Source organism: Populus nigra, chromosome 7 (genome assembly GCF_951802175.1).
Source record: "Populus nigra chromosome 7, ddPopNigr1.1, whole genome shotgun sequence".
Lineage (NCBI taxonomy): Eukaryota > Viridiplantae > Streptophyta > Magnoliopsida > Malpighiales > Salicaceae > Populus > Populus nigra.
This window is the reverse complement of record NC_084858.1, coordinates 13,632,865-13,645,440: the sequence shown is the minus strand read 5'-3', so window position 1 is coordinate 13,645,440 and position 12,576 is coordinate 13,632,865. Positions and strand designations below refer to the sequence as shown.

The 12,576-nt window shown below is 33.7% G+C and overlaps 2 protein-coding genes across 3 annotated transcripts; both read right to left on the bottom strand.

The window, feature by feature from the left end:
* Window positions 1–234: 234 nt before the first annotated feature.
* LOC133698329 (uncharacterized) lies at window positions 235–6,703 on the bottom strand. Its single transcript, XM_062121212.1, has 9 exons — window positions 6,468–6,703; window positions 4,593–4,713; window positions 4,326–4,426; window positions 2,439–2,564; window positions 2,200–2,320; window positions 1,973–2,057; window positions 1,598–1,711; window positions 1,476–1,515; window positions 235–678 (listed from the first exon to the last, which is right to left on the bottom strand). The coding sequence occupies exons 1-9, from the start codon at window positions 6,642–6,644 to the stop codon at window positions 526–528; spliced, it is 1,038 nt and encodes a 345-aa protein (XP_061977196.1). The 5' UTR covers window positions 6,645–6,703; the 3' UTR covers window positions 235–525.
* Window positions 6,704–10,462: 3,759 nt separating this feature from the next.
* LOC133698650 (cinnamoyl-CoA reductase-like SNL6) lies at window positions 10,463–12,412 on the bottom strand. Of its 2 annotated transcripts, none has more exons than XM_062121652.1 (5): window positions 12,076–12,412; window positions 11,710–11,885; window positions 11,316–11,501; window positions 11,017–11,170; window positions 10,463–10,848 (listed from the first exon to the last, which is right to left on the bottom strand). In XM_062121652.1, the coding sequence occupies exons 1-5, from the start codon at window positions 12,341–12,343 to the stop codon at window positions 10,550–10,552; spliced, it is 1,083 nt and encodes a 360-aa protein (XP_061977636.1). In that variant the 5' UTR covers window positions 12,344–12,412; the 3' UTR covers window positions 10,463–10,549. The 2 variants fall into 2 exon arrangements, with proteins under 2 accessions (XP_061977636.1, XP_061977637.1); XM_062121653.1 differs by having other exon boundaries at window positions 11,710–11,882; window positions 12,076–12,404.
* Window positions 12,413–12,576: the final 164 nt, after the last annotated feature.

Sequence of the window (12,576 nt, the reverse complement as noted above, 5' to 3'; positions counted from 1 at the left end):
CCAGTTCAAAATTTCAAAAACTGAAACCAAACCAATTTTTTTCTTAAGCTTTTTAATTGATTTATTCAGTCTCTTTTATAATTCGGTTTTTTTGTTTTTTTGATTTTTTTTTTACCTCTGACAAGTACTGTTTATTTGACTAGAATAGCTAGCCAAGTAGGTGCAACAATGCTCTGCTATTTTTTCACACACACTAGCCATTACAGCTAAGGATGAGTTTGGCTACCAAGAGCGTGGATGCAAGTCATAATTTAAGAAGGCCAAGTAAAATTCTAATACATTCTCCTTTCTATCTATATAATCTGTAAAATAGAGAAATATCTAATGTATTAAAATGAAAACTTTCTGATCGTCTAATCGGACAGGAGAGGGAATGGAATGGGGCAATTTGAGATTAACAGTAAAGATTTATCCATCCAGGACCAAGCTGGCTCGTTGGCCGCACATCTAGCTTTGGTTTTTACTTCCGAATAATGAAACTCCCATCTCAGATGATTCTTTCTTCCTTTCTCGCTGGCCACACATTTACCTAAGCCACCATCTTTGAACAGCAGAAAGTGGAGTGTTCAAGAATGGGCAGTGGCGGTGGACAAGAGGATTGATGGCCCTTCCGATCTGAGCCCACACGCTCTGATGGTGACCAGCAGTCACAGGGGCATGATACATGAGCTTCAATAGCTGTTAAGAAAAAATTTGAAAAACACGAAAGAAAGGCTTAGTTCTAAGATCACTGGAATGCCACCATTTCTTAACTGAAAATGTTCCTAAAAATCTATAGTGAAATATTGTACCGAAAGGGAAAACTCATTCTATTTTCTTAGCTGCAAGTAAGCGTATCTCATCCACCAAACACAACAGAGCAAATTTTAGTGTCCCGTGAAAATCAAAGAACATTTTGAAACCCCCCTACCAATCACCATTAAAACATACTTAGGAGCAGAACCTAAAAATAGTAGCACGTCTTCGTTTGATCAGCTCAAGACAACAGATTCATAACATCAAATTCTCATAGTTTGCTTCAAGCATTTTGATTTTTGCAGGACCAACGCTTTTCAATCTGGCTCCAAATTCTTTGGTGGACTCGTTCAATTTCATAATTTTACACCTTCACAATCCCAGGAAATTTCCGTGGATTAAATAGGAGGAACACATTTGCCTAAGTGCATGCATAGATATTCTCTAATCTACTTCTTGCCTTCATTTCTTAAATTGCACCACTATAATAAGGTGCTTATATAAGCACTCCACTTTTGAAAAGATCAATTTTCATCAAAACTTTAATTCAGTTCAAATGCATGAGTGATTGTTTCCCTGCTTTCCCAACAGGAATGGGTCAACATGCATGTCCGTATTGATCAAACAAATATCTATTTGGATCCACCCCACCAAAAAAAAAGAGGAAAAGGGGAATTTGTTTACATTTTCAACATTGAAATTCATTCATCACAATATTGCATGATCAGAAAGTAATTTACCTGCCAGTACATGAATGTTTGTATTATGTTGCGTTGCCACCTGCATTCATCAAACCATGATTATTATTCCAAAAAGAAAAAAAGGTCAGATCAAAAGGAAGGGAATAGGTTTAACAACTTACGAGAACAAGGAGACAATTAACAGGAAGCCAAGCCCAATTTCAGTATGAGAGGACAGAATGCCGAGGGTAGTTGTGTTGGACTCCACCCATACACAAGGGTATTCAAGGTACTTCCTGTGGAACCAAACACAAACTTTTCAAGAAGAAAAGAAAAACGATGAATTACAAGATAGATGCCACAACTTCATAAGTTAAGAAACTAATATAAAAATGAAACAACAGTAACAACAAATCAACTCCAGTCAAATGCTAATCATTTGAAGGTCCATGACCACTTGACCGGTATAAGGAATAACCATAGAAACTTGTGCCAGTCAAACTACTGAAACTAACTATCCGTGCATTCATTGATGTGAAAACACAAATCTCTTCTACCTGTACAAGGTGGAACGGCTGAAATTACGCCTCAAGAATTTGGCAACATGCTCCAGTGATCGGCACAAAATGGGAATTAAAGCAACTGCAAAAATGGTCAACATCAATACTCAACATAAACACTGAGCTACAGAAATGGGCCAATTAATGGAAAATTGGAATCAGAAAACTATTGACTAAAAAAACGTAAAGTCAGAATAAGAAATTAGAAGCCAATTAATGCTCACCTTTGAGGCAAAGATGTGAAGTGACAAATGTAAGGCAGTAGATGAAGTAGATAAAATCTTTGGTTGCAATTATTGACTGCAAGTAAACTTGAATACCCTGCAAGTTCCATGCTCTGGGTCTCTACAAAAGACACAAACCTGGTTAGTGAAGAATAACTGTAATGAAAGGAAGACAACACTGAAAAATATGACTTATAGGATAGAAAAAGAAACTGAAAAGCATATGTATTTCAGGTTACCCCATATAATGTGTACAAGGAATACAGAGACGAGCATGCAGTGCCCATAAACGACAGTCGATATGCCCTACTTGAAAGATTTTTAGGTGCAAGGGGAATGATTGCAAGCACAGCCACAACAAAAACCTGCAGGCAAGGACAGAAGCATATTATGAGAAATATATACTGAATTGAACGTACAATAAGGGTAGAAGATAGCCCAGATTACAAGGAGATACATCAAAACCTGTGGGTAAAAATCTTTAGTTCTCTACCACCAATTAACAGGTAGTTTATACCAGAAACTTAAAACCTATCCTCAAGAAAAAAATAATAAAAAGAAGAATAACATGTTACTCCCAACCCTTCTTTGGATGGAATACAAGAACCAGAACCCTCCCCTCTGTCCTCTTATCTCATTCTTATTTTCTGGAAGAACCTAACATTCTTACCACACTTGATTCAGGATTTCAGTGTTTTCTATGACAGTATATACACTAAAAAAAATGACTAACATATTATTCCCAGAGCTTCAAGGGAAACAAGGCTCAGAAATAAGCCAAAATTAAAATCAAGACATCACAAATTTTTGCTAGAAATTTATTCAGGACAGCCACATGGAGCCCTTCAGAAGTCAAGGCTTTCTGATTATTTCCAATAAGACTACAGAAGACTTGATTCACATAAATTGGGTTTAATTAATTTTACAAGCCAAGGGAACTGTTGAGTTTCCAGGATTGTAGGTATGGGATGAAAGTTTATCAGAGGCTTATAAATTGAATGTATTCATATTTTTTGGGGTTTTGACCAAAGTTCATACAGGCTGAAGAGTTAAGATTAATCGATAATTATAAAATGCATCCCGGTAACGCTTCAATCCAAAATCGGGAATAGTTACGCAGTTTTAGAAAATTAGCGACTCTAACCTATGAGCAAAGCTGACAGGACCATGGCTGCAATGCCTGAGGCTTGCAGATGGAAAAATCAGAAGTTTCTGCTCTTTTCTTAATTCTCTCAGGAAACCAACTCAATCTAATTTTTTATTCCATCAACCCTGAAATGTTACCTAGGAGGTGGGAAGAGGCAAAAGGAGGGTGGGTGGAGAAGGAGGTAGCTAATCATTTATAATGAAGAGCTCTTATAGTCAGAACCAGCTTTTAGCGAATCTGAAATAAGTGAAATAATTCCATCAGATGAAAGTTGCTCCATAAAAATGTGTGTCTAACCAAAATTGAGGTCCTGTCTGATCAAAACTTTACTACTAATTCAAGGAGTTCAAGTAACTACCTAAACAAGAACAAAACACACGGTTCTTAGGAATTCAAAAGATGGATTTGGATATTTGTAAAGTTTAATCAAGTAAAAGAAGAATGGCTTATGCACAAATATTCAGCTGAATCCGTTAATCATCTAGTTTTACATACCTAACAGGCTAGAGAATTTCAGAAGGTTGTGAATGGAGCTGTGAGCTTTACTTGGGTAGTCCAGCTGATTACCTTCAATTGGTGTATAATCAATACAGGAAAACTCATTATGGGCAGTTTCTCAAGTAAGTTTTTTTGAACTTGCTGAAGGAGTAAAAAATAGATCACTTTCAGGGAGAATAATCCCCTCTCACCTCTAAGGATTTCTATATAATTGATATACTAGATAATCTCTGGTCAATTGCTGATCCTCTATCTTACATGTAGTGAACAAAGCATACAATATAACACCCAAAACAAAAGGCATAGAGTGCATATGAAGTTTTGTAATTTTCCGTTCCTTGCGAATGAAGACAGCAAGCAATAAAAATGAAAAGAAAGAAAATTATAGTCCATAAACAAATAGAAATGTGTAGCACATTTGACAAAATCTATCCTTCAAGTATTACACATGCAAGCATATGGAGGGAAAAGAATACTCTACCCAAGCATTGACAGAAAATTGTATGGTTTGTCGATACAAGTGGACAGAGGTTGGATTTTGACCTGCAGTTGCTGATGGTCCAGAGGCTCTAGCAGTTGACCCTACAGCATAACAATTTTGGTCCAAAGACTCAATCATATAAAAGAAGCAAAATGACAGACCAATAACAAGATAGTGAACTTGACTTTTGTATATATGTAGAAGAAAAAAAATTCATGTGATTCTCTTTATTTCAATCAAATTAAAAACTGGAACAGATTTTCCAACCTGTATTGTGTATTTGAGGTTGGCCATCTGAAGGGGGTGATGATGAAGAGGATGATGCAGATGGGTTTGTTGACTGAGACGAACCATTTGTAGACATCACCTCCACCACTAGATCAGGGTCCTGCCAATTAAACATGTACAACAATTATCACCTACAGCAAACGCATATGCAGCACCTCTTAAATATTACATGAAAATGCGCAGCAAAACTCTAATTAGCAAAAACAGCAGAAAGAGTAAACTAGAAACACATCATCATTTGGCATTGCACTGAGCTAGATTTGCACAGCTCCTACTTGGATAGTATCCAGGGATTGTTAGTGCAAGGATCAGCAAGGAAAGTCCTACTAATCAATGCTAGCAATGACAAGAGCAAAAAGAAGAGAAGAGAAGAAGAAGGAACGAGAAGAAACTTAATTCATCATAGTTCTCTTGTTGTTATTCCCAACAGAATTTTTGTTACATAAATTTGGTATTGGTATCTACACAAGACATCAAAATCCTGTATGTAGGTTTCAAGATTTCTAGTCTGCCTCAGGTCCATCAGCTCTTCCAATAGGTCCTTCTGACCCCCAAAACGTGGCACATAAAGCCTCCACATACTCTTCCCATAGTATACCCTGACCTCCCGAACTCCTGATATAATTTTGATGCCAATACAAGGCTTTACCATTTAGATGGTAAGAAGCTAACTTCAGCTTCTTCCATATCAAAATATTGATTGCATTTGAACAACCATTTGTGTACATCCTCTCCATCAAAAAGGTGGAAATCTTGTTTTGGCTTGTGCAATCTGTAGTAGTGCTGCCTTTCTTCACAAGACTTGCAAGTTTTGGTTGCAGAATCTTCTGTGTAAGGGTTCAGCTTCTCCCTAGCAGAGCTGGTTTCACCAACAGTCTATTGTAGAGTCTGCAATATAGATATTTGTTGATAGGATAGCTAATGAGGTCCTTCAGTTCATCCAATCGAACTTCATGGTTGGATGTAGTATTCTCTAGTTTTTTATTGTAAGAATCCAATATCTTCACCATGTGTTCATATTTTTGGGCTTGATCTTTGTCAGATTCGAGAGAATCCTCCAGTCATTTCAAGTCTTGAGATCGGGTGTCAAGAGCCATTCCACTGATGTGAAGACAATGAGCTTCGATACCACTTCTAGTGAGCTAGATTTCCACAGCTCCTACTTGGATAGTATCCAGGGATTATTAGTGCAGAGATCAGCAAGGAAAGTCCTGCTAATCAATGGTAGCAATGACAAGCAAAAAAAAAATAGAAGAAAGGTAGAGAAGAAACTTAATTCATCATAATTCTCTTCTTGTTATTCCTAGCAGAATTTATGTTCCATATAGGGTACTGTGCCTCCTAACAGTACAACTCCTGCTAATTTTTTATTAACTAATCCACTCTTCTTCCTGGCTCTTCTTTCTTCAACAGGGTGCATAACAGGCATGTATATGCAATTAGTCAGTAATACGAACATACTACAAAATCTTAAAAGTAACATTGCAAATGTCATCAAATGGCATAGCAATACTCTATCCATCGTATCACAAAATCTCATTTGTAAAAAAATATGCATTATTCAATCAAACCCACACATCCTAAGATTCTCAAGAATTAAAAGCCAAAATTTCAAACAGAGCAACAAAAGATACCAAACCCATTAACACTTTCAACCAAGATCCAAACTTTGATATTTGGCTTATACGCAAAACCAAGAATCAAGAAAATGGTACTACCAATAACAGAACCAAACCCAAAAACAAACAAGACCCATTTGAAACCCACTATTCCAAATCCCAAAAACCCAAGAATCAAGAGCCAGAACCAATAAAAGTGAGAAGGAAAAGAATAAAGAAAGAGGGGTGTACGGACGATGTAGCGTTGGTAGAACTTGCGCTTGAAGTGATCAAGAACATCAGAGCGAGAAGACAAGTGGGGAGGGATGAGGATATTGGACCAGTAATCAGCCCATCTAGGGTCGTTGTCGTAATCATAAGCAGCAGCCGCTATTCTCCTAAGCTTCTGTGAATCCTCTGTTTCTTGTCCCATTGTAGCTGATCTTTTGCTAGTACTATCTGGAAGCGTAAAGTTGGTTTGAATAAGAGTTTCTAGTTTCCACTGTCTACAAAAATATTACATTTGACTACGCTTCTCGTTTTACTTTTTCTTTTACTTTCTTTTTCTTTTTTTTAATCTTTTTTATTTTTTAAATATAAATATCTAAGTCAATATATCTTAATTAATTATTCTGATACTAAAATTAAAAATTATATAAATCTCTAATAATTTTAAAGAGTTTTAAATTTATAATTATTAAAAAAAAATTTAAAATCTAACCAGTTAAGTTATTTCTTAAAATTATTTTATTATTATTATTATGAGTTATATTTTATTCTTCTTTTTATTTTATTTTTTGTTATGTATAAGCATTTTATGCATGATTTTTAAATTTGACTAGTGCTTGGATCACATGTTTTTATTGGATTATTGGATTATTCTCACTTCAATCTTATTTTTTATTTTTAAAAAAATAAAATAACATTGTTTTTGTTAAAAAAAATAATTCATGAATTGCATCTAAATTTTTTATCAAGTTTTATTAAATCAACTTGAGTTTTTGACAGAATTAATCTAGTTTTTACTTTTTTTTTATTTTTTCTTAAACTGACTTAATTTAGATTTTAAATCGGTCTAATTTTAAGTTTACTTATCAGGTGGGATTTAAGAAATATTTTTTATGTTGACAATTTTAATAAAGTGATTATCATTGTGTTAATATGACTGATTAGCATAATAATTATTTTATCGATAGAAATTTATTAATATATGAGTGGAGGTCAAATGCGTAAGTGTTGTATAATTGATCTAGGGATGAGTATTTTTTATTCGATTTTTATCAAAAAAAAATAATTAAATTGAATTTTTTTATATAGAAAAAAATCGAAATCGGTTCAAATCGACCAGTTTCAGTTCGGTTTGGTTTTTTAGAACAAAAAACGGTTCAAACTGGTTTGGCTCAGTTTTTTCAATTTAGCTCGGGTTTTTTCTGGTTTTTTCGATTTGGGTTCAGTTTAGTTTTTTTAATTTTAAGATTATAAAACCAAACCAACCAAACCAACCAAACCAGTTAATTTTTTAAAATTCTAATCAATTTAATTAATTCTTTTTACAATTCAGTTTTTTCAATTATTTTTTTTTATTTTCTCGATTTAACACACCCCTAAATTGATTCATCCATTTACTCGTCCGGTGCATGCATTTTTTTGGCGAACTTAGTTTTATTTTATGAGAATATTACCCTTAGTGCCCTTCTATCATAAAATTCCAATTTTACGTGAACTTAGTTCTCTTTTCTAGCAAATGTATACATACAAAAGACAAAAATATGTAATAAAATATGTTATTTTTCAGATCTTATTTTTTGTATTTAATAAAAAAAAGAATTTTATATTTGTATAAATTAGGATTGATGGAATGAAAGTTCCTATCATTTTAGTCCCTCAAGATAGTAAACGTTATTGCTTCAAGTATATAAATTTATAATATTACATTCCTTTTCTAACTCTTTTATTATTTATATTACATTACAATTCATACTTTCTTTATTTTTTACATTTTCTTGCATATATGAAATGTTGAGGGATATTTTGATGATGAATTTTTTATTTTGGTCATAAAAAACATTTTATTTACAATTTTATCATTTCAAGTTGTATTAATATGATTTTACATGATATTCCGTTTAATTGGCATTCTCTTACATATATACAATGTCGGTGAATATTTTGATGATGAGTTAAATAACAATTTTGTTGTAGTTAAAAAGAAATTAAAAAAAAAATACTAAATCTTTAAGAAAAAAAAAACAAAAAAACAAAAAACCATATGGGTATTAATGTGAAAAACTTTATTTTGCTCCCTGAAGTTTTGGTTTTTCTATTATTTGGTCTCTAATATTTTCATGCTTCACATTTCAATCATAAACCTGAATTTCTCTTAAATATCAGTTTTGGTTTAACTATATTTTATTTAATTATATGATAATAAATATAGTTGTTTATAGAAAAGCAACCAAATATTTTTCTTAAAAAAATATGATGGTTTGTAAAAAAAAAACACTTGTTAGATTGTTTTTTTTTTTAAAAAAAAAAGACAGTTGTAATCTTATCCAAAACAAACTTAAATTTTAATGGCATTTTTAAAAATAATACCTGAAATATATTTTGAATTAATTTAAGAAATTAATAATATATATATATATATATAATATGCATTTAATTATCTAATTTCATATCAAATAAACTTTATTTTTTCATCTAAAAACACACATGGGAAACAACCCATAAACATTAATGGATCCAACTCTAACCTTGAAATCTTAAAACAATGTTTAATTAGTAAATAAAATACAATTTGTCCTTATTTAAAAAAAAAATTCTTGAAGGTCAATCTACCTTTCCCAACATACATATTAAAGGGTAAAAAGACCTCAATGATATATTTTTTTATGAAATGAAACCTATTAGCATCAATAATGACTTTTTCGGTCGTTGAAACATGGGCAATAATAACTTTATCTTTCCTCCACTATAATTCGATGACTCTTTTTTTTTTCTCGAATTCAAGGACTGAAATGTGAATAAAATAAAATCTTAGATCAAATCGTATAATTTTCAAACTAAAAGGATATAAAGCGCATTTGGACAAACATTGCCACAATATTCTTAAAAAAGGTTACCATTTCACCTAACTTTAAATTTTAGTCCTCTTATTTTTTATTTATCTCAAACAACAAAATTGAATCTTTTTTTATTTTTTGCAAATTCAAGAAATAACCCAATGCCAAGATTTTTTTTTAGATTGTGATAGCCTGAAAAAAAAAGCAATACAAACCAAAATTATAAAATCGAATCACCAATTAGTGCAACGTGAAAGAATGAATTTGAAAAAAAAAAACTTGAGTGTCAAACTAAAAAAACAAGGCCAAAAAATAAAATATCATCTTCTTAAATAAAAGGACTTTCATTTAACCTTAACTTTCAATTTTGATCCCCTCGTTGATAACTCTTCGCAGACAATCAAACCAAATTATTCCTTACAAAATAAGAACCAACTCGATGTGGAGAAGATGTTTTAAGACAATAAAAACTTGAAAGAAAGAAGCATAAAAAAATAATGAAACTCAACTTTAAATTAATGAAAAAATAATAATTATATGACCATAAACAAAGGAAAAAAAAAAGTATCAATGTGCAAATCCAGATCAATTTTTTTTCCAAAAGACACAGTGTTTTAATTAATAAGCCATCTAATTTTTTTTAATTTTAATTCTAATTTGAATTAGAATATTTGTGATTATAATATTATATCCCTGGAGATTATTAGAACCTCTACAGGCAATCACTAGATAATGATGAAATTTTTCCATCTCTCGGTTGACGCCGTTGACTTGTAGACATGACGGTTAGGTAGCGTTGGACAGCGAGAAAGTACGCTAGGAGTAGGAGTTGGAGACCTCTCATTGCTGGGTATATTGTTAGCCTGTCAATGTCTGCCACTGCCAGGATAAAAAAAAAAAAAAGTTGAATTTCCTGGGTGTGAAAAATGCTCTAAGAACTGCGTTTCGGGAAATATAAGCTTAGATCAGCTTCCTGAGCTGCCTTCCCTGTTACTTTCTGGGCTTTAAAACCAACTGGTCTTTTCCCTTTAGATCAACAAAGAATGGTTCATCGATCATGCAAGTGATTGTTTAAGTGACTCCTCATTTTCTGTGGGAAGCGATGGATTTTGCCATGAGGTCTCACTGGGAGACAAGACCATACTTGAGATTTAACATCTAAGAACAGCCAGCCATTAAATTCCTGTACTGGTGGAAAAGTAATTTCATGTTCATTTTTTATTGCTTCGGCACTTGGATTCCACAACATGTAAATAGAAAATGGTGGATTGGTGTTTCATTGATTGCAAGACATGTGAGGGGCTGCAAATAACAATCTGTTAAGCTTTGAATTGCTAAGATTGCTTTGTATTTCTTCTGATATGATTCTACTTGTTCCTTCTGACAATAAACCTTGTATCTTCAAGTCATTTTCAAGTTGAATGGCTTCATCCAACCTTTGTACCACTCTTTCAAAGCAAAGATATCGTCCGTAAGCTCCATTATCCATAGCTTCATAAACACGGACATGTGCTTCTGCCACCTTCCCTACATCTGCTAAAGCTAGTAGACCTTGTCGGAGCATGATCGAACCACCTATCCATGAGTTTTATACGTTAATTAAGTTTGGTATAGTGAACAAAATCCAATTAAATACTATGAAGAGCAAGAGCTATTAATGCTCGATGTTCCTTCTTTTTAGAATCTTGGTTTCAAACTTAAGCTCAGTGGAACATAAAATTAAGAATTAAATGTTGTTCTTACCTTTAAGATATGGAAAAGAGGTTTCTTTGTGATCATGGGGGAACGATGAATCTATGAGAAGGCCAGGGCAAACAGTTACTAGTTTCACTTTCATTTCTTTTGACTTCCTCCAAGCAATCTTTTCCGCTCTCATCTTACCTAATGCAAGCCAAAGCTGTTTTCCATTTTGAAAATCCATAGAGATCGAGTAACTAACTTTTTGATCAAGTAACATCAATGGTCTTACCAAGGAACTTTCTGATATATTGTCATGAACAATAGCAGAACAGGAAACTTTTGTATGCAATGAATTTGAGTACCTTGTTTTCTCTGCAAAATTCCTCACTGCTCCAACAACTCTCATCAATAACCCTGTCTAAATTGGAAGAAGTCCAAATGGAAGCAAGAAGAGAAGAAGTGAAGATACATCTTCTTCTGTATGCTGCCCTACCACATGCTTCAATAACATTCCTTGCACCCTCAGTTTCAAGAAACGCCATTTGTTCCTACAAAGTAGTGTGCAAAAAGTAAACAATTGTAAGAAATAATGACTAGCATTTGGAGTCGGAAATTATTCTAATTTTACTGTGTCTGAAAAGCTTTTGGAGTTCAACATTTATTTTTCCTTCAAAGTTCATAAATCACATGCAAAATCTTCAAATTTCAGGCAAGATTGACATTAAAACTTGTTTCCGTGTTACTGCAGTAACCTACTGAGTAACCTGAGATCCCATGTGGATCAATGAAGGAGGAGGTGTGGAAAACTGCATGACAACCACTAAAAGCATCACAAAGACTGTCCAGGTCTTTCATCTTTGCTACAACAACACTCTCTAGTTTATTCATGTCTTCTTCTTTGATCAGCCCTTTCAAGTCCTCAAAATCCACTGCTAATAAAAAAACCAACCATGGTTAAAACATACACAGTTAGTACTAGTTAGTGGAAAACTACAAGCCAGGCTGCTGATCCAACTGAATTCGTTTCAGCTGTGACATAAAAAGAAGAAAATGCTCTTCTACAATCCATTTCTGTACAAGTGCAGTTACATTTGCCCTAGAAACTGTGTACTTAGTACTGACCTTGGTTATGAACGGTGACTCGAACAAGGTGGCCACGAGAAATGAGCTCTTTGACCATATGAGAACCCAGGAATGAATTCCCATCTGTCACACAAACCAGTTTATTCTCTCCTGCTTTCAAGCTAGAGATGATTTTTTTCCCATTACAAGGTTTTCCTTCCTCCCAGCAGAAGGCTGGCACCAGTGAAGGTTTTGACAACAACATTTCTTCCATCCTCCTCCCTCCCTCCCTCCCTTTCTCTCTAGATATCTTCCGTGTGCATGGCATCTCAGCAAGAGGGCTGGTAGCTGGTTATGAAAATGCTTGGACGGGGTAGATGGCAATACACGAGCCACGAGGGTAGATAGGATAGTCTTTCTGTCTCAAAGCAGACCACTTTTTATGTTATTCTATGAACCGAAAACTACATATGGCAACATCCAATAGGCCAAAAAGCCAGATACTGCCAAGCTCCAAGCTCATTCATGAATTATCATGGAAGAAAATTATACAGGAAGTGT

What these genes read in the sequence shown, in the direction of transcription:
- LOC133698329 (XM_062121212.1), bottom strand. Translation starts at nt 6,644, where the DNA reads ATGGGACAAGAAACAGAGGATTCACAGAAGCTTAGGAGAATAGCGGCT. An exon ending in CCTTGTACACATTATATGGG is followed by an intron (nt 2,321 to 2,438) that starts GTAACCTGAAAT and finishes TGTCTTTTGTAG; the next exon opens with AGACCCAGAGCATGGAACTT. An exon ending in TTCACATCTTTGCCTCAAAG is followed by an intron (nt 2,058 to 2,199) that starts GTGAGCATTAAT and finishes CCATTTTTGCAG; the next exon opens with TTGCTTTAATTCCCATTTTG.
- LOC133698650 (XM_062121652.1), bottom strand. Translation starts at nt 12,343, where the DNA reads ATGCCATGCACACGGAAGATATCTAGAGAGAAAGGGAGGGAGGGAGGG. An exon ending in AATTTTGCAGAGAAAACAAG is followed by an intron (nt 11,171 to 11,315) that starts GTACTCAAATTC and finishes AATGGAAAACAG; the next exon opens with CTTTGGCTTGCATTAGGTAA. An exon ending in CTCTTTTCCATATCTTAAAG is followed by an intron (nt 10,849 to 11,016) that starts GTAAGAACAACA and finishes ACTCATGGATAG; the next exon opens with GTGGTTCGATCATGCTCCGA.